Raw genomic sequence first — 20,486 nt, 5'->3', positions numbered from 1 at the left:
AAAGTCTCATTTCACAAAATGCCCTGAGTTGAGAGGGAAGTAGGAGACCTATAGAGTATGTCAGATCATAGAGTAGAAAACATGCTTAATTTTGATTTGGTTTTGTGGGTAAGATGGGTGATACTGTATGCAAAAATGAACATAAGTTGTTGTGTGTGTATACATTATGCATAATCCTTCCCAGTTGGCCACAAATATTAAAGGTTGGCCACACTCTGACACACCTCACTGTTCATTCATTCTGTGGTCCAAGAGGGTAACCTGTTTACTGATTTGAATGCAGCCTACACATTTTAAGTAGAGTTAACCTGAGGCCAGTGCACAGTGGGATTTTTTCTAATCCGCTGTTAATATAAAGGTATTAAGTATGGAGGTATTAACTTGCTCAAGCACAGGGAAAGATCAACAGCTCCTTCCCAATAGATTTCAAGAAAGAACCACCACCACCAACATAGAAAAAAAGATTACTGCATTGGCATATGTCACTGTTTCATTTGCCCAAATGTTCTCTGTCAATCCATTAACCTTTATAGAAGACAGCCCCTCAAGTAATATTCCCTGCTTTCTGGTACTGTTGTAATGCCCAGCATTTCCTTCAAGAACTCCTACCTCTTTCTTCACCTCTTAAATTACACATGTTTTCTAAAAAGATCTTTTTCTCTTTGCAAGGATGTTTTGCTAGCTGAATACTCAGAGAGGCCCATGCCTTTAAATATGCAGAGTCTCCCAAGTCACAAGAAATTTTTAGTGACTTGAAGGTTCAAAGAAGGATCTAAACATGACCTGCCATAGCAAAACTGCTTACAAAATAGAAGCTTCCTGGGGGGCGGGGGGGAATGAAATTTATTAGTATCCTTAAGCAAAGAACTATTTGTCCCTCCCTAACTCCATTACTTAAAACTTAATGGTTAAACAAACCAAAGAAAGGACTAATTTGGATTTGGGTAACTTCCTACCATTATATTTTAAGGCCTCACTGGATTTAGAAACATGGATATAAACAAAAATGGTGCCCTCCAAAAAATCAAAGTTAAAAACAAGAAAAAGTTCTAGAAGGCAGAGGAGACAAGCCATCCAACTGATAAACTTCAAGAATAACCCAGAATATATCTTATCAGGTCCTTCGCTAACAGAAAAATCTCTCACTGCTTGACAGATAAGATAGAAAGATAAATACACTCATGGGTGGGTGTGTGTGTGTGTGTGTGTGTGTGTGTGTGTGTGTGTGTGTGTGTGTGTGTGTGTGTGTGCGTGGTATGCGTGCTCACACAGTATTTGATATTCCCGAACATCTGCTGATGAAGAAGGAAACATATCAATCAGTTACTATTCACTGAGTACTGATCAACTTACATAGTTCTCTCCAAAGGCTCCTTTCCTAGTAATTGATTAATTATTCTCTAGTAAATGGCATGTCTGTCTAATTAAATGTATTGACTAGGATAGAAAAACCAGATGGCTCTCTAGCCTGGATCAGTAACAGCAGAGAGACTGCTACTTAACATTTAAATCAAACACTGCTCTTATTTCCCTCTGACCTTTTGTCAGAAGGGGAAAAATGTGAACTTTGTAAAATGCCCTCTAGACGACTATTTCCAGAAAAAAGTTTGCTAATTGGTATACAATACACCTTTGATCATATCATTTATACCCAGTGCTTGCCACAAATACCGTACAAAGCAATCAGAGCAAATTTTCTTTGGAAATGGGCAAAGCCATAGATTTATTTTATTTGTAGTAGGAGAAATTCCACTGGCTCCCAAGAAAAGCATACAAATATGTATACCCATAAGATCAACACTATTTTTGCATGTGAAGCTACATTATTCTTGCTTCTCTGGACCATTTGCCATTTCAGCTCCATTAGGCTTCTGGAATCCTTTAGTTTATTAAAATAACCAACCTTTATACGTTCTAAGTAGGAAAAATTCTATTAATAAAGGAATATTCCATAAAGACAGCCAATAATAGTCAAATAATCAGGAGAGAAAAATTTTAAAATGCTCAAAATCACCAACAGCTGCTCATAACAAAATAGCCAGCATTACTTAAAGATGAATCTTTATTTGCAAAACTCTTTTTGGAAACTTGGGCAAGACAAAGGGGCATCGACCAAATGGCCTTGAGCACTAAGTCTCCCCTTTGTGGGCCTTGGTTTTTATACACGGGGACTGGGAAGTAAGAAGACAGCATCACTCACTTCAGTCCATATATGAGTGCTGACACTCTTCAAACAAAGGTCTCTAAGTATTCTGAGAAAAAGCCATTATTTTTTTTTTTTCTCCCAAGCCTGAAGACACCGCCCAAAATAAAATCTACTGAAAGTAAAATCTCTAAGGAAGATGGGGCAGGTAGAGCAGGAAAAATTATACTCTGTTCCCTTTTATTAATATCTACCAGGGATTTCCTAGTGGGGACCAAACTCAGCCAGGAGCTATACATTAAAGGAAAAATGCCATGTTGTGTCACCAAATCACATCAATTCTACCTGTTCCTAAGAAGAAATCCAAGACACCTTGTGTTTCTTTTCAGCTGAACAATTATAAACTAGACCATATCTAGCAGGCCTACACACAACTCAAAACCTTTTAAACTTCTAAATTCTAAAGCTATATCCAGGATTGATATTACCTGAGCCTCTAGGTTTCAGGAGTTCCATAAACCCTTTATTATTAATATTATATGCAAAACTATGGGGATACGTGCATTTTTCTGAGATGACTGCACACAGCTTTTAGAAGACTTTCATAGAAGTACAAGACTTAAAAAGAGTTAATAAAGTAATCTTCACTCTACCTTCTCTTTATAAAATACAAAGTCTCCAAAAAAAAAAAGTTTCCTAAAATATTCACTCCCTAAACAATACATATAAGGAATTCCTCTGACACAACATTCTGTATCCAGTCTTCCTCATCAGCCCACGGAAAACCATATCACGCCTCAATCTCTATAACACAAGTGGCAGCATGTCTATGAGCAAGAGGGGACAATCAGGAGCAAGACGCTGAGCCTAGTCCCGGTTCTGCTAATGATCAGATCTACCATCTCAAACTACTCTGGGCCTCAGTTTCACATGAGGATGAAACCTGTCCAACAATACCCAAAGGTTGCTGGGAGGATTTAAAGCTAATAGTGGATATGAAAGTACCTTAGAAGTTAAAGGGTAAAAATATATAAGATATAAAAGAAAGGCGTGGAGATAAAAAAAAATAGTAGCCTAGAGTCACAAAACTAATCAAAGGGTGGAACCCAAGAGTTGAATTTCCCCCTATTAAAAGTGTATCTTTATCTCAGATAAGAGATAACACATGGCAATGCCAGGCCCCCTAAGTGGGCTTAATCAGAGGTAGACGGAATTATTTTTTTAAAAAAAGCAAAATTATAACTTTATAGGGTGCTTCTCTGGCCTGGAGAGTATTCACTGGTGCATTCCTGCACCTCTGCTATACCCATATAATATCAACACAGGGAGGTTGAGTGGTGATGTAATGTCTGAGGCCAGGCCATGTATTCAAGGCCATTTTGTTGGATTCACAGGGTACAAGTCAGGTCTTTTCTCCAGGGGCTGGGACAGGATGATTTCATGATCATGATTTTTTGGGGCCTTGCTATCTATCAAGTTCAAAGACAGACCTGTATAAGAGATCTCAGTGCTCAGATGCACCAGTGTTTAGCCCTTTCAAGAAAACTTTATCATACTTTTTCCTTTCTTCCCCATCCCACTTTCAGCAAGATAGAGACTCTCAGGCTAGGCATTAGATGAGACTAAAGCAAGAAAAGATTTTTAAATGACCAGACTGTCCATTTTCAGGTACACATGCCTGCTAGCCTGAAAGACTTACTTCCCAGAAGCCTGAGCCACTCTGCTGGATTCATAATCTAGGACAAGAGCCATTTAAGGAATCATGAAAGAAAAGGAACAAAAGCCAAGTGCTGTCTTACAAGTGGGTGCCAGAAAAGCTAGCAGGTGGAACATGGGCATTCTTTATTAACCCTGTTGAAAGACTAGCTCTCTGAGAGTGTAGAGGGGAGTGTGAAGCTTAGAAGACAGAATGTACCCAGTCAGGCTTCAGGGAGAAAACAAACGAAACAAAAATCCATGCAGGAAGCAAAAGCAAGAAGAACCACCCTTAGGTTCAGGCAGCCTCCAGAGGAAAGAATGCTGTTTTACTGTGTTTCCTCACTACACTGCAAGACTAGAAGGTGTGTTGGTTACAAAAAAAAAAAAAAAGTTATAGCAGTGAGCTCTGATGACACCACTGCACTCTAGCCTGGGCAACAAAGTGAGACATTGTCTCAAAAAAAAAAAAAAAAAAGTTAAAGCCTTTAGTTAGGACTAATTGTTTCTGTTGATAACCAGCAACCTGATGTCACTTCTGTCACCTGATCTGATGCTAGAAATTATTAAATTGAATAATTAAAACATACTAGAAATAGGACAGGTATGGTGGCTCATGCCTGTAATCCTAATACTCTGGGAGGCCGAGGCGAGAAGATCGCTTGAGCTCACGAGTTTGAGACCAGCCTGAGCAAGAGCAAGACCCCATCTCTACAAAAAATAGAAAAAATTAGCCGGCCTTGGTGGTGGGCACCTGTAGTCCCAGCTACTCAGGAGGCTGAGGCAGAAGGATCGCTTGAGTTTGAGCCCAGGAGTTTGAGGTTGCAGTGAGCTGGGATGACACCACTGAACTCTAGGGCGACAGAGTGAGACTGTCTCAAAAAAAAAAAAAAAAAAAAAAAAATATATATATATATATATACACACATACACACATACATATATACTAGAAATAAACAAACTATGTATTTGTAGCCAAAAGTGGGGAAGACAGATTGTCTATAGGACTCTGAGTGAAAATCTTAAAGAGGGTACCATCTGGCAGTGTCATGTGAATGTGTCTACCACAGCATCTGGCCCACAATAAATGCTCAGTAAATATCTGCTTTCTTATTTTAAAAGATAGAAGGAGAAAAGGCATGAAGTTAGGAAGATTTAGTAGGAACTAGGAAAAAGGAACTTGTCTCCACTCACCCATGAACTAGTGACAGACTGTGAAAGTACACATGAGGAAAAACAACCTGCTGAATGAAGCCCATAGGTTTCAAACTGGTGGCTCCGGAGCAGAACAAGCATGGTGCACAGATTTGTTTTAGCCATATAATAAAGTATGAATTTGTTGCAATATTTAAAAACCAGGAGATTGCACATAAAAATCTTTATTTATTTTCCCTTGAAAAAACATTAGAGGCCCTGGCAACATGGAGGCCAACATGGCAACAATGGCTGAAGCTGAGTAGACACTGTCCCATTCACATGGGATGTGGGCTGGGCTCTCCAGTTGGCCACAGTTCCCACAACTCCCAGCCCAATTCATCCGTTTTTGCTGCCTGCTTTGCTCCTGTTGGCAGCAAGTTGTGATCATTTGTATAGTGAAAAGGGGTCTCTACTGAAAGGCCAAAAATCTGGGTTCTAGTCCTGGCTCAGCTACAAATTTATGTATGTTGTGACTTGTACACCTAACCTCTCTGACTCTTAGTTTTCTCATCTGTAAAAGGAAGGATTTGTATAAAATTATCTCTAATAGCTCCATAATTCGAATTTGTCTACAATGGTGGCAATGAGCATGGGGGAGACAAAAAGCAGACTTAGCGTATTTCATACTTCATTCCCTGAGTCTAATTTCTTGAAATGTTAATTTCATTTTGAGGTTAATGAATTACCTAGTGAACCCAAGATAGACTAAAAAGTACAGGCTCTCTAGACCAGCAGTCGCAGTCCCCAACTTTTTGGCACCAGGGACTGGTTTCATGGAAGATCATTTTTCTATGGACTAGGTGTGGTTTTGGGATGATTCAGGAGCATTACAGTTACTGTGCATTTTATTTCTATTATTATTGCACTGTTAACCTCTCTGCTAATGATAATCTGTATTTGCAGCCACTCCCCAGCGCTAGCATCACCACCTCAGCTCCACCTCAGATCATCAGGCATTAGATTCTCATAAGGAGCGTGCAACCTATATCCCTCACATGCGCAGTTTACAGTAGGGTTCGAGCTCTTACGAGAATCTAATGCAGCCACTGTACCTGACAGGAGGCAGAGCTCAGGTGATGATGCGAGTGATGGGGAGCAGCTGTAAGTACAGATGCAGCTTCACTCACTCTCCCTCCCTGCCACTCACCTCTTGTTGTGTGGCCCAGTTCCTAACAGGCCACAGACTGGTATCAGTCTGCAGCCTGGGGGTAAGGGACCATAGCTCTGGACAATATCTGGGTCTACTTGTATGGAATGATTGATCTCATTGTAATTAAAAGCTAGATTATCATCTCAGATAGATAGGATCACTTACTACTTGTCCATGTTCATTCCTATTATGGAAATTTTCAGATTCTTCTTTGGGATGGTTACCCAGCCTATGACTAAATGAAGAGTTCCAGAGCACACAGCCTCAGGCTGTAGGCATTCTCAGAGTATACAGGAATGAGATCAAATATAAAGACCAATATAAGGAAAGGGAAGGTTTTGGAATTTGAAAGCAGCAGAAAAAGATCCTGTCTGGACTAGTCAGAGAATATACATGTCAGTCCTGCTGATCATACTGTAACCATGACAGCTGCTGCTTTAGCCCTGAGTGTGGAAAATGTGAGCCCATAAATCACTGTTGAGAGACATGCTCTAGGACTGGGACAGTAAGTTTGGCCTCTTGTGTAACACTTTAAAAACTATAAGCTCAGTAAATTAGTTTCACTATAAATCCATTATTTAATTCATCCTCCCAAAGGCCTCTGGAATTGAGCAGGAAAAATGATACTTATCAATCCCGATTTACAGTTAGAAAAGCCTTAGGCCCAGAAAGTTAAATACCACACACTGACCAAAGTACTCAAGATTCACTTCAGCAAATGTTTATCGTGTTCTCGTTGAGTGCCAGGATTTATAGACACAACAATGATGAACTAGCTACATTTCTTAGTCTCTAAGGAATGAACCAAAAAAAAACCCAAACATAAACCTCTGTGCTTCCTAGTCCCTAAGTTATGTACCTCTGATAATCTACATGGGGAATATGCCCAGACTTCTAAGATTTTAACTCTATTAACTGATCCAAAGTTAGATCCAATGACTTTACATCCTCCTTCATCCAAGAGAAACTACTTACGCCAACCAAAAAGCAGTCTAGTCTGAGAGAATATAATTTTATTTATAAACTCTTCCCATAGGACAAAAGTCACAAATATAAATGAGTCAATCTAAATAGAGAAAATCAAAAGCCATTCAATATTTTTATCATTATATATAAACTGAAAGGCAAAAACAACTATATCTTCAATGTACACAGCCAGGACTATCACAAAATGTCTTGTTGTGGCTCTACCTGTGGCAACACCTGCTCTAATGCATCTGAGCAAACTTGGTAGTTATAATTTAGATCAGAGGTTCTCAGCCAGGGCAATTTCCCCCCAGGGGATAAGTGGCAATGTCTGGAGACATTTTTGGTTGTCTGGAGGACAACTTACGAAGATATTACTGGCATCTAGTGGGGAGAGGGCAGGGATACTATTAACTAGCCTACAACACAGAGGATAGCCCCACACACCAAAGAACTATGTAGCCAAAATGTCAATGGTGCTAAAGTTGAGAAACCATGGTCTAGGTTCTTTATATTTTGGCTACAGGCCTTTGTTCTGGGTCTTTTAAGGACTCCACGTAGACAGATTTTGGCTGCTAAATACAACCCAAAGAAAACATAACATCCATGTTCCTTCACCTTTTCATCAGACTCTGTATTTCTGGCAATAAAGCCTAGTAAACTATTATCTTTACTGCATGTTCTTTATTATTCAGTAAAACAAGAATTACAAGTATAAGAGGCTGACAGAAGATGGAAAGTCAACAAAAGCAAGGAAGAAAGAAAGAAAAGAGGAAGGGAGGGAGGGAGGGGCTTGGTTGTCATTTCCACAGCCAAATCAACCATTTTGCAGATAGACAATTATCTGTTCTATTGTGAATCTGATCATCTCTAGAAACTGCATTTTCCTACCCAAGAAACAAATTGTTCCAGCACAATAGGCAAATAAAAATGAAGTTATTCAGGCACTGTGGCTTCTCCAAGGAGAAAATGCCTATATAACTGAGGCCACCTAGTGGTCTCCAGTGTGGATCTCAGCTAAGTAGGCCCCAAGACTCCAACTTGAGTATAAACTCTGAATTTGGATATATAGTCTCTATTTATAAAAGGGGAAATCCCTAGCTCAGGAAACTTAAAATACTCTCATCTATCTACACGCCACTCAGCTCAACAAGCATTTATTCTGTTCCTATTACATATGCCTACTCCTTCAACTACAGTTATTAGGGAGCCTATATCAACCTCAGTCTAGGAAGAAAAATTCTAGCTTCTGCCTTCAAAAGGTAGGGTCTTGGGAGGTTCTCAAAGAATTGTTCCTTTTATGTCAAAAATAACTCTAAAGAGGCGGCATACAGCATGTGAGAATTATATGTCAAAATGTGACATAGTTGATAGGCCCAAAGATGAGAACACTAAGTATTAGCAAGAGACTAAGGTTTCTCTTTTTTCTAATCTGTATATGAATAGCAATAAGATTTGTGCTTAAGAAGAAAAAAAATTACATTTGTTTATTTGATCAATCTTTCTTTTTATTTGTCTTTACTCAGCTCAATTACCCAGACTAGTCCAACTGGTCACTGACACCCACTTTAGAACTTCTATGGCCAAGACAGACAGGCATAAGAATGCCAAGTATGTTTTTAAACTGCCAGCTTTACGTCAACATCAGTATCTCCATTCCCAGTGAGACTGAAAAAAGGCTGGAAACTCACAGCTTGGGTTTTCCATTCCCAGTTGTGATGCTGGCAGTAAAAAGAAAAAGAGTCAGCATCTGGCTCCCTCTCAAACAAAGCTGCTCAGCCCATTTCATCCAAGAAAAAGATGCTATCCCAAGAGGCTATTCAAGATACATGGCCCTTGGATGGTACTTAGGGTGTTTCATTATCATTGTGTTTTATTGATTTTTTAAAAAGTCTCTCTCACTGGCAGGCTAATTTTCCATAAACTCCCCCCTTTCTTTTGAAATGGCACATTCTTAGAATCTTAAAATCTGTTAACAAACTTGGCAGAGTTAGGGTGCTCAGAACCATATTGTGGCCAGCCTAGGTTTACTGTACGTGCTTCATATGTACCCAATGGCAGCTTTGGTGAAGAAACTCACTATTGAGCCAGAAAAGTCCCCAGACACTGTTTCCTCTTAACTGTTTCTACCTGAATAATTGATGCCAAAGAGAAATAAAGATGAGTACCAAAAGAACAATCAGAGAGGAAAGCATGAGTGTGGGGATGTAGGAGGCAGAGCACACATACCTGGTCACGATCTCCTGCGAAGCAGCAGCTTTTCATGGTGCATGAGTTGAAGTAACCCTGATTGTCAAACTGAAACACAGGCAGGCGGGAGTGGATGTCATAGAGGACAGGGGGCAAACGACGCCTCAGGGCCAGGAGCTGGGTCCCATTGCTGTTGAATCGCACACTCATGGCACTTTGTAGGGATAAGTTTCCACCATAGCGCAGGAGAGAACTGGAAGACAGAAAGCAAAAGGATCAGGCATGAGGCAGGCTAGACAAGAGTCTGAAAAACACGCTGAATTTATATCTTCACATGTGCTCAGGACTTCCTGGCAGCCTTGTATATCTGAATTTCAGCAAAAGGGTATTTCTATGCAGTGGCTAGAAGATAATAATAATGAGGGTAGGAATAGCTCCTTGGTTACTTTAAAGCAAGTTACTTAAATTGTCAGTCCCTCTTTTCAATTTCCAAAATGTAAATTACCAGTAAATTCACAAGAAAAGTATAACAAAAATATCTTGAAAGAAGAAACATATTAAAAAGAGATACTCATCAAGACCCTGGGAGGTAAGAACTGTCCATCCCAACTGGCTAATTATGGATGATATTTAAGTAATATATTTATCCTCTATATTAGAGATTTAAGAACCATCAGCAAGAATAACACTTTGTTGTTTATTCTGGATATTTTTAAAATAGTAATAATTTTATTACTTAAGCATAACAAGCATTTATTTTTAAATCTTTTTTTTGTTTTCTTCTTGAGACAAGGTCTCTCTCTGTTGCCCAGGCTAGAGTGCAGTAGCATCATCATAGCTCACTGCAATCTCAAACTCCTGAGCTCAAGTGATGCTCCTGCCTCACTCTTCTGAGTAGCTGGGACTACTGGCGCATATTACCACACCTGGCTAATTTTTAATGTTTTTGTAGATATGGGGTCTTGCTATGTTGCTCAGGCTGGTCTCCATCTCCATCTAGGATTACAGGTACAAGCCACTGTGCCAAGCCCTATTTTAAAATTTTAATTTGTTCACAAAGAATTTTTATATTCTATAGAGTATGACCAGAGGGTAAATATTGAAGATATATTTAAAATTTAAATGCAGAAAATAGTACAATAATTAGAAAAGAATGAGGACTTGTTTCCCTTTGCAACTCCCAAAAAGTTTATATTTAACTTTAAAATATACTTTTGTTAATACATATAATTTCATTTATCTAGCTTCACTAGAGAATGGTATATTCTGGTTCACCTAATAGTCTTCTGTAGTTTCCTAATGTTCACAACATTTTTTAAAAAGTCACATAGTATGGTTCTAAATAATTTCTTTTGATGACCCAAAAGATACTTCAATATTATAGTGAATCAGGATGGTCATAAACATTAATAATTATACAGTACTAATTTTATTAATAAAAGGCTATATGTGTATTTTATCTTTCAGATAGTCAGGATCCTTGATTACCGGGACACTATTTTATTACAGAGGGATGACGGCTCACCGCCCATGTTATAACCAAGTTCTCCTTTGTATTTTGGGTTCAATTCTTGGAGCACTGAACTATTTATTGGTTGGAAAGTGAAGTTAAGTATGTGCAAGGGATACTGTAAAAATGAGTGCCACGTCAGAACTATTGACTCACAGACATTTTTCCATGAAGAGAGTGACCCTAGTAGCTTTAGAGAAAAAAGTTTATAAATTCTAGAGAATACAGAGCTAGAAAGGGCCTCAAGACACCTAAATTAGAGCCTAGCAGACTTACTTGAAATATTTTTAAGGAAGAAGTTTTAATAGCATTTTACCAAGTGAAAACTTAAAGAGTTATATGCTACCAGAAAAGTTTTAATATTGAATGAAGATAAGGCATTTTCTTTTTTCTGTTTGGCAAGAGAGTGATGAAGCAGACAAGAAAGGAGATATCCTACAGGGAAAGAGGCCCTGAAACCACAGTGCAGGGGCAGCTGCCAACCTAGCCTGGTCATAAAAACAGCCTGTACCAACCCCAGCCACAGTCAGTCCTGTGTCCCCCAAAGCAGTCTTCTCACCAAAGGGAAGAAAGCTCTGGTACTGCAGATATGGGTGGAAACAACACTTGGGTAAAACAGCCTTTAATCCTCTTATGATTGGAATGAAAGGAAAGAGGGAAGAGACTTAGAAAACCATCCCCAGAACTCCAGAAATCAAGAAGAAGCCCGGTATCCCTGCAGGCACCAAGTAATAATCCCTGCAGAGAAATGTTCTTGTACTGGTCCTAAACATAGGCCACACTCACTTGCATACTGAGAATGAATGACAGGGCTGTTAGAGTCTTGGCATTTCCTTTAGAGGATGCCTTGGCTGCCACAGGCATGTGGTGTTATCTAAACACCAAGCTCAAAAACAATGAGAGGCTTTCAATCCAAGATCAGCATGGAGTGTGCAAATAAACCAGCATCTGTAAAATGACTAGAAGTGGGGGGTAGGAAACAAGACTCAACAGAAGGAAACTGGGCCAGCCCCACCAGCCATAGCAGCAGTGGTTTGCATCAGCTGAGACATCCCTAAAACGCCCTTTCCATCAGTTAATAGGAATTTCTTCTGCCTATTCTAGTCAGGCCTGTGGAGGAGTCTGCCAAGGACAGGCACGTGGGCCCATCCCATCCAAGCTCCTGACCCACCATTTGCAATCTGGCTACGCTACAGGGGTCTGGTTGTGGGCAGAAAACTCTGACCTCTCACACAAAGAGGGTGCATAGGACTCTTGCTCCTAGATTGTTTAAGAATGCTATTTAAAAAGCAGCAGCTAATAACAATGAATACTTCATGTTTCGGTACAAAATTCAATTCCTTCCAGAGGGATGGAATGACACCTAAAACCCAGAAAATGAGTTACATTAACTATAATTTCTCACCAGGGGCTCTGTAGCTGGCCACTTCTAGTGAGAACGACAAGGATGATCTAGTTTGCCAGTAAGAGAAGGCTTAGAAGCAGTTTACCCTCACAGTCAAGATAAAAAGATAATGTCAAAGATTCAGTAGTTCCCCATCAACTGATGAGTGGATTAAGAAAATGTGGCATATATATCCCATGGAGTACTACTCGGTGACAAAAAAGAATGAAATACATGGCTTTTGCAGCAACTTGGTTGGAACTGGAGGCCATTATTCTAAGTGAGATAACTCAGGAACAGAAAAATAAATGTCACATGGTCTTACTTATAAGTGGGAGCTAAACTATGGCTTCACAAAGACACACAGAGTAGTATAATGGACATTAGAGACTCAAAAGAGGGGAGGGTGGGAGGAATTGAGGGAAGAAAAATTACCTATGGGGTATAATGTACCCTATTTGGGTGATGGGTAGACCAAAAGCCCAGACTCCAATGCTATATAATACATACATGTAATGGAATTCAACTTGTACCCCCTAAATCTATTAAAAGAAAAATTAAAAAAATAAAATAAGGAAGGATCCTTCAACTAATACAGCAATAAAGTTTAAAATTTACCCCCCGCCAAAGATTCTGTAGTTTACAGTTCCAAGTGTAATATGTATGAGAAATCATCTAGGACTTTTAAAAAATGTATATTCTCGGGATCCCTCATGCTTGATATTCTAATTCAATGTAGGAAGTGGGCCCAGGTATCTGAATTTAACAAGCAACTCCAATTAATTGTAAAGCAGGTGACTTTCAAACCATACTTTGAGAAACATTATTCCATTTTGGAACTTTAGGGGTGAGAAGTAGAGAGAAAACAAAGTGGAGAGTAGAGAGATTACCCGAGGTTCAATGTAAAGTTAACCACACAATATGGCATTTTCTACAGCCCTATGTCTGTTAGCAGAAGGGTCTCCAATGCCTTTTAAGATCAGAGTTCCACTCTACCAACAGTGCCTGAAATGTTTTTTTCCTGTTTTCAACACATTCCCTGAAGGAGAACAGATTTCTCACTTCTTGGAGAACTGAGGGTGCCTATACACAACAAGAATGTCTCAATCTTGACTTACTTTCTGGACATTTATCTTGATAAGGAAAATGCCACTGTCTCCACTCCTGCAGAGAAATGGCTACCATTACACACCCAAATGAGATGAGCAGTATCATCAAAGAACTAGCAAAACAAGTTCAGATAAAAATATCCCTATAAAAGGAATACATCTATTCCCAACCTATCTTCATCCAAGGATTTGCTGTAAAATGCAACAAGAATAGGGCAGGAGGTAATCCAAGGGTCAGCATGCTAAAGACCTAGGATGAAAAAAGCAAGAACACCTCAGAATACCAGGAAAACATTCTTCACTATTGTGGTCTCCTGTGGGGTTTTTTTGGTTTTGTTTTTTTAGGTGTTAAAAAAAAAAAAAAAAAAAAAAAAAAAACCACTCTCAATTGGACTTCTTTATTGCTCTGGAGGGTAAAAAGAACATTTTTAAAAGTACTTGGCCAGGTCTAAAACCTTGAAACAGAAGAGAAACAGGCCAAGGCTGTTTCCTGCGAAAGTGACTGGAACTATCTGTCCAGCACAATACAGGGAATTGAAAAAGCTTCCAAGACCAGACTCCATGAACATAGATTAACATAAATAATTGATTAAGTAATTCATCTGATGCTACTTGATGGTGCAACAAAATTTTCCAAGCCCACTGCATGAATTTCCTCATAGTTTCTACGTGTAAGTTCTACAAGACCTTTGAAATACTTGGAGTCAAGGCACTGCCATTCTAACTCCCAGACCTCAAGAGAGGCAGAACCGAGGTCCTTTAGATGAGGGCAAATGTCTCCCCACCCCAGTTTCTGCTTTAAAACAGAATGACCTATAAGGAATACGGGACATTTTGTACTTCCTCTAATACAACTCATAGAATACAACAAATCCTACAAGATACCAGAACTAGGTAAAAAGTGAGCAAGTTCACGGAGTCAGTCCATGCTGGTCCCACTGAAGCATGTTCAAGGTCCCAATAATCCCTTAACCATTTGTATTACATGAGTTGGAAGGGGGCTGAAGAACTTGGGCTTTCTCTTCTGTTTTTCTAATATACTCCTCAATCCCGAGACTGAAATTTTTCTAGAGGGAATCAGAACTGTTAGACATCCAGCTCAGGAAAGACACACTGTGATCTGTGAATGAACAAATTTATTTTCCCCAGAACATGATCCACTGCCAAGCTTCTCTGGCTTGAAATACAAACATGGCCGGGTGTGGTAGCTCACACCTATAATCCTAATCTAGCAGTTTGGGAGGCTGAGGTGGGAGTATCACTTGAGGCCAGGAGTCAAAACCAGCCTAGGTAATAGCGAGACCCTATCTCTACAAAAAAATAAGAAAAATTAACTAGGTGTGGTGGTGCACGCCTGTAGTCCCAGCTACTTGGGAGGCTGAGGCAGAAAGATCACTTGAGCCCAGGAATTGGAGGTTGCAGTGAGCTATGATCGCACCACTGCACTTCAGCCTGGGTAACGGAGCAAGACTCTGTCTCAAAAAAAAAAAAAAGAAAGAAAAGAAAAACACAGACATGAGTTCAGTATGCTTTCTGAATATCTAGAAATTTAAGTTTGACTAAAGTTGGCAGAAGGGCTTGACTACATTTCTGATAAAGAGATCTTTACATAATTGAATGGTTTGTCCAGCCCTTCCATGAAGTAAACACGGAAGGTAGGCATTGCAGTATTTCTAATCATCATCTTCCAGAACAGGAACATGTCCAGAGTTGAAGCGTTTTAGAGCCTAAGTTTTTGCCTTTGGCCCAGAGATCCCAAAAGTCACACAGAACCAACCAAGATCTCAAAGCGACTTAAGAGGCAGTGCCATAATGGATTTGTTTTAGGACACTTCTGACCTTCCCACAGAATTAGGGACTCAACATTTAGTCAGCTGAGTTCATCAGATGGCCTGGCTTATTCAAAACTCCCCTCTACCCCAAGCTTGGTGAAACAGAAGTTTCATAAGCAATGATTTAATCTTCATCTTATGTAGCATCAGCCCTGACCTCACAGTGTATAAAACTGGGAGGGGGAGAGTTCAACGAACAGTGGTGGACAGGAAGAAGAAAAAAGCAAGTGAAGGAGGGAGCTTGAGATAGCAGTTGCTACAGCAACAGTAGCAGCACAGAAGGAGTGGGTGGGAAGGTATGCAGGTAAATAGGCAGCCCTTGATGGCAGGAGAAGAAAGTGTGTGTGTGGGGGGGTGCACTGAGTGCTAGGTGACAAGGCCACAAAGCTAGAGGAATGTTAAAGAGGAAAGAAGAAAAGTTTGGAAAAAATCCTAAGCAGAAGAAGGGCTGAAAACAAAAATCACGATTTAGTACTTTCTAAAAAGAACTCTTATGTGAACAGTTGAAAACAAGAGAAGAGAGGAAGGTCAAGGAAAAAGTTCTTTCTTCAAATTGCGGACTGATGAGACATGATTACAGGAAGACGGCTTGTTTCATACAGGAGCCACTTGCTGAGAATGCATCCAAAAGCCAAAGTCACCTTAAATGGCAATAATATGAACGCTTTAGAACAAGGGCTTTCAAACTTTTTTATAGTAACTCTTCGTAACCCTTCAGTGGCTCCCTATTTCAACCACAGTAAAAACCAAATTCCTTACGATGCCGACAAAGCCCTAAATAAGCCCTTCATCCTTTATGTCTCTGACCCCACCTCCTAGCACTCCCTTCTTCCCTTACTCTATCTAATTCAACCACATAGTGCCTCTTTATTGTTCCTAGAAATGCCAGGCATGCTTCCCCTGCATGACAGTCAAACAAAAATTTTCAAAGGACTCTGAACATTTTAGTGTCCCTCACCATCCTTCTCAATGAGGGCAAATAATATTCCTCCTTTGATATGTTTCTAGATACTAAACGGGCCTCCCTTGGTTAATGCTAGACAGTTACTAGGCTAGGTCTGAAACTACACTCAGTTTGATTTCCTTCTGCAGATCTGCCATCCCACTTCCAAAGGATCCATAAATAAATGGCCAAGTTATGTTATCAGAACAGAAAACAGATTCAAAACATGAAGCATTTTGTGCAGAATCCAGAAACATTAGTGATGTTCCTGGAAAGTCTTCCATATATGGGTGAATTCATGAATAAATGAGGCCAACATTATTACTGAGAGTATACTAAGAAGCCTGTATCTAAAATATGTGACTCACAACAGATAAAAGGTCAAACCTGTGATCACAAAATAAAAAGTTTATACTATCAAGTATTTACTGAAGGAATTATATCGAGATAGATATCCTTGAAGAAGCAAGCAGTTCTTCATTAAATTAATTTCCAAAATGTTTTCATGTGGCCAGGCATGGTGGTTCATGTCTTTAATGCTAGTAGTCTGGCAGGCCAAGGCAGGAGAATCATTTGAGCTCAGGAGTTTGAGACTAGCCTAAGCAAGAGTGAGACTCCATCTCTACAAAAAACAGAAAAATTAGCCCAGGTGTGGTTGTACCCCTACAGTCCCAGCTACTCAGGAGGCTGAGGTAGGAAGATCACTTGAGCTCAGGAGTTTGAGGTTGCAGTAAACTATGATGACGCCACTGCACTCTAGCCAGGACAACAGAGTGAGACTCTGTCTCTAAAAAAAAAAAAAAAAAGTTTTCATGTACATCAAATCATGTACACTGACTACATAAAATAGTCAGTGGGGTTGACATCAACCTTATTTTACATTGGAGGAGACCAATTCTATGATTATATGACTTGACCTTTACCACATAACCAAGCAGCAGAAATAAGACAAGCAAGTTTTTTTTCTGCTTCTTGATTCAACATGATTCACAGACTACACTGTGGAGGTGAATCATTCCACCTAGCAGATAACAGCATCAGACTGCAATGCACCAGGGCCAGAAGGATTTGTCTAAGTCATTCACTTTACACCTTTCCCTGTAATTCAGTAACTCATTTTTTCAAGCATACATTCATTTAAACATTTATTGGATACCGGACGTTCTCAGGTACCGTGCCAGGCACATAGATTCAAAGATGAAATGAGATGAATAAGACGCTTTCAACAACTAACAGGAACAGGAAATCCAATAGTTTCCTTCTATAACATAAACAGTGTTGTATTAAGGGGAAGATGTGCCATGAGAGGACCCAGGAAGAATAACTGCCTTCTACCAGGGAGACAAGACTGGGAGCAGTCACAAAAGACTTCCTGGAAGAAAAACCTAAGTTTACTCTTAACAGAGAGGGTCAAAGAGTTAAGTTCTTAACTGGCAAAAGAAACAAGATAAATCTAGATATGTTAATACAGTCATGTGTCACTTAACAACAGGAACACATTCTAAGACATGCATTCTTAGACTACCTCATCATTCTGCGAACATCATAGAGAGTACTTACATAAACTGAGATGGTACAGCCTACTGCACACCTAGGCTCTATGGTATAACCTAGACTACAAACCCCTAGAACATATACTATCTCTTACTGTCCTGAATACTATAGGCAACCGTAACACAACGGTTAGTATTTGTATCTAAACATATCTAAATAAAAGGTACAGTAAAAATATGGTATAAAAGTTTTTTTTAAAATGGTACACCTATATAGGGCAGTCACATGAATGGAGCCTGCAGCACTGGAAATTGCTCTGGGTGAGTGAGTGAGTGGTGAGTGAATGTGAAGGCCTAGAACATTACCATATCCTACCGTACACTTTATAAACAGTGTACACTTAGGCTACACTAACTTTATTTTTAAATATTTTTCTTATTGAAGAGGGATATAAACAAATGGAAAGACATCCCATACTCATGGATCAAAAGAATTAATATTGCTACAACGAACATACTGTCCAAAGCAATCTGTAGATTCAAAGCAATCCCTGTCAAATTACCAATGACATTCTTCACAGATATAGAAAAAAAATTACCCTAACATTTGTATGGGACCACAAAAGACCCAGAACAACCAAAGCAATCCTCAGCAAAAAGATCAAAGCTGGAGGCATCATACTACCTACCAGACTTCAAAATATACAACAAAGCTGTAATAACTAAAACAGCATGGTACTGGCATAAAAACAGACACACAGACCAATGGAACAGAATATAGAATCCAAAAATTAATCCACATATCTACAGCCAACTGATTTTTAACAAAGGTGCCAAGAACACTCATTGGGGAATGGACAGTCTCTTCAATAAATGGTGCTGGGGATATTTATATGTAGAAGAATGAAACTAGATCCCCACTCTCACCCTATACAAAAATCAATTCAAAATGGACCAAAGACCTATATGTAAGACCCAAAATTATAAAACTACTAGAAAAAAACCATGGGGGAAATGCTTCAGGACATTGATCTGGGAAAAAATTTTATGGATGAGACCTCAAAAGTATAGGCAACAAAAGCAAAATTGAACAAATGGGATTATATCAAACTAAAAAGCTTCTGCATGCCAAGGAAACAATAAACAGAATGAAAAGACAACCTACAGAATGGGAGAAAATATTTACAAACTATTCATCCAAAGGGGGATTAATATCCAGAATATTCAAGGAACTCAAATGTCTCAACAGAAATAAAAATATGATTTAAAAATGGGCAAATGATCTCAACAGACATGTCTTCTTAAAAGAAGACATATATATGGTCAACAAATATATGAAAAAATGCTCAGCATCACTAATCTTCAGAGAAATGCAAATCAAAACCACAATGAAGTATCATCTCACCCCAATTAGAACGGCTATTATCAAAAAAACAAAAATTAACAAATGCTAGTGAGGATGTGGAGAAAAGGGAACTCTTATACACTGCTGGTGGGAATGTAAACGAGTATGGCCACTCTGGAGAACAGTGTGGCAGTCCCTCAAAAACTAGAAATAGAACTACCATTATGATCCAGCAATCCCATTACTGAGTGCTTATCCAAAGGAAAGAAAATCAGTATATCAAAGAAACATCTGCACTCCCCTGTTTACTGCAGCACTATTCACAATTGCCAAGACATGGAATCAATGTAGATGTCCAACAACAAAAGAATGGATAAGGCAAATGTGGAATATATACACAATGGAGTACTATTTGGCCATAAAAAAAGAATGAAATCCTGTCATTTGCAGCAACATAGACAGAACTGGAGGACATTATGCTAAGTGAAATAAGTCAAGAACAGAGAAACACCACATACTCTCTCACATGTGGAAGCTAAAAAAAGTTGATCTCACAGAAGTAAAAAATAGAAGAGAGAAAACTAGAGGCTGGGAAAGGTAGGAGGAAGGGAGGGATAGGGACAGATTTGTTAAAGGATACAAAATTAAAGCTAGGTAGAAAGAATAAGTTCTAGTGTTCCATACCACTGTGGGATGACTATAGCTAACAATAACATATTATATAGTTTCAGCTACCTAAAGGTGTATATTGAATGTTCCCAACACAAAGAAGTGATAAATGTTTGAGATGATGGATATGCTAATTACCCTGATCTGATACATTATGTTTCAAAACATCACTATGTACCCCACAAACATGTACAATTACGTGTCAATTAAAAATTAAAATAAAAGTATAAAAGTATATAAAACTATTTTTCTTTCTGTAATAATAAAATACCTTAGTTTACTATAACATTTTTACTTTATAAACTTTTTTTTATTGAGACAGAGTCTCACTGTGTTGCCCAGGCTAGAGTGCTGTGGCATCAGCCTAGCTCATAGCAAACCTAAACTTCTGGGTTCAAGCAATCCTCCCCTGCCTCAGCATCCCAAGTAGTTGGGATAACAGGCACGTGCCACCACACCCAGCTAATTTTTTCTATTTTTAGTACAGACGGAGTCTTGCTCCTGTGAGATTACAGGCATGAGCCACTGAGCCTGGCCTATAAACTTTTAGACTCTTGTAATAACACTTAGCTTATAACACAAACACACTGTACAGCTGTACAAAAATATTTGTTTATATCCTTATTCTATTTTTCTATTTTTTTTTTTTTTTTACTTTTTAAACATTTTTGTTAAAAGTGAAGACACAGACATACACATTAGCTTAGACCCACACAAGGCCAGGGTCATCAATATCACTGTCTTCCACCTCCACATCTTGTCCCACTGGAAGGTCTTCAGGAGCAATAATGCACATGGAGCTGTCATCTCCTATGATCATAGTGCCTCCTTCTGTAATACCTCCTAAAGGACCTATCTGA

The 20,486-nt window shown here is 39.1% G+C and overlaps 1 protein-coding gene across 6 annotated transcripts in view; it reads right to left on the bottom strand.

The window, feature by feature from the left end:
• DCAF5 (DDB1 and CUL4 associated factor 5) overlaps positions 1–20,486 on the bottom strand; it is a 109,876-nt gene that overhangs the window by 30,651 nt on the left and 58,739 nt on the right. For 5 of the 6 annotated variants that reach the window (XM_045564951.1, XM_045564959.1, XM_045564971.1 and 2 more), the window contains one exon: positions 9,381–9,594. In XM_045564951.1, the coding sequence (XP_045420907.1) occupies positions 9,381–9,594 (214 nt within the window). Of the gene's footprint in view, positions 1–8,755; positions 8,873–9,380; positions 9,595–20,486 lie in introns of those variants that run through there. The other variant, XM_045564987.1, reaches the window with a different exon arrangement.

Source organism: Lemur catta, chromosome 1, assembly GCF_020740605.2.
Source record: "Lemur catta isolate mLemCat1 chromosome 1, mLemCat1.pri, whole genome shotgun sequence".
Lineage (NCBI taxonomy): Eukaryota > Metazoa > Chordata > Mammalia > Primates > Lemuridae > Lemur > Lemur catta.
Note: the sequence above shows the minus strand (reverse complement) of the source record. Positions and strands in the feature narration are given on the sequence as shown.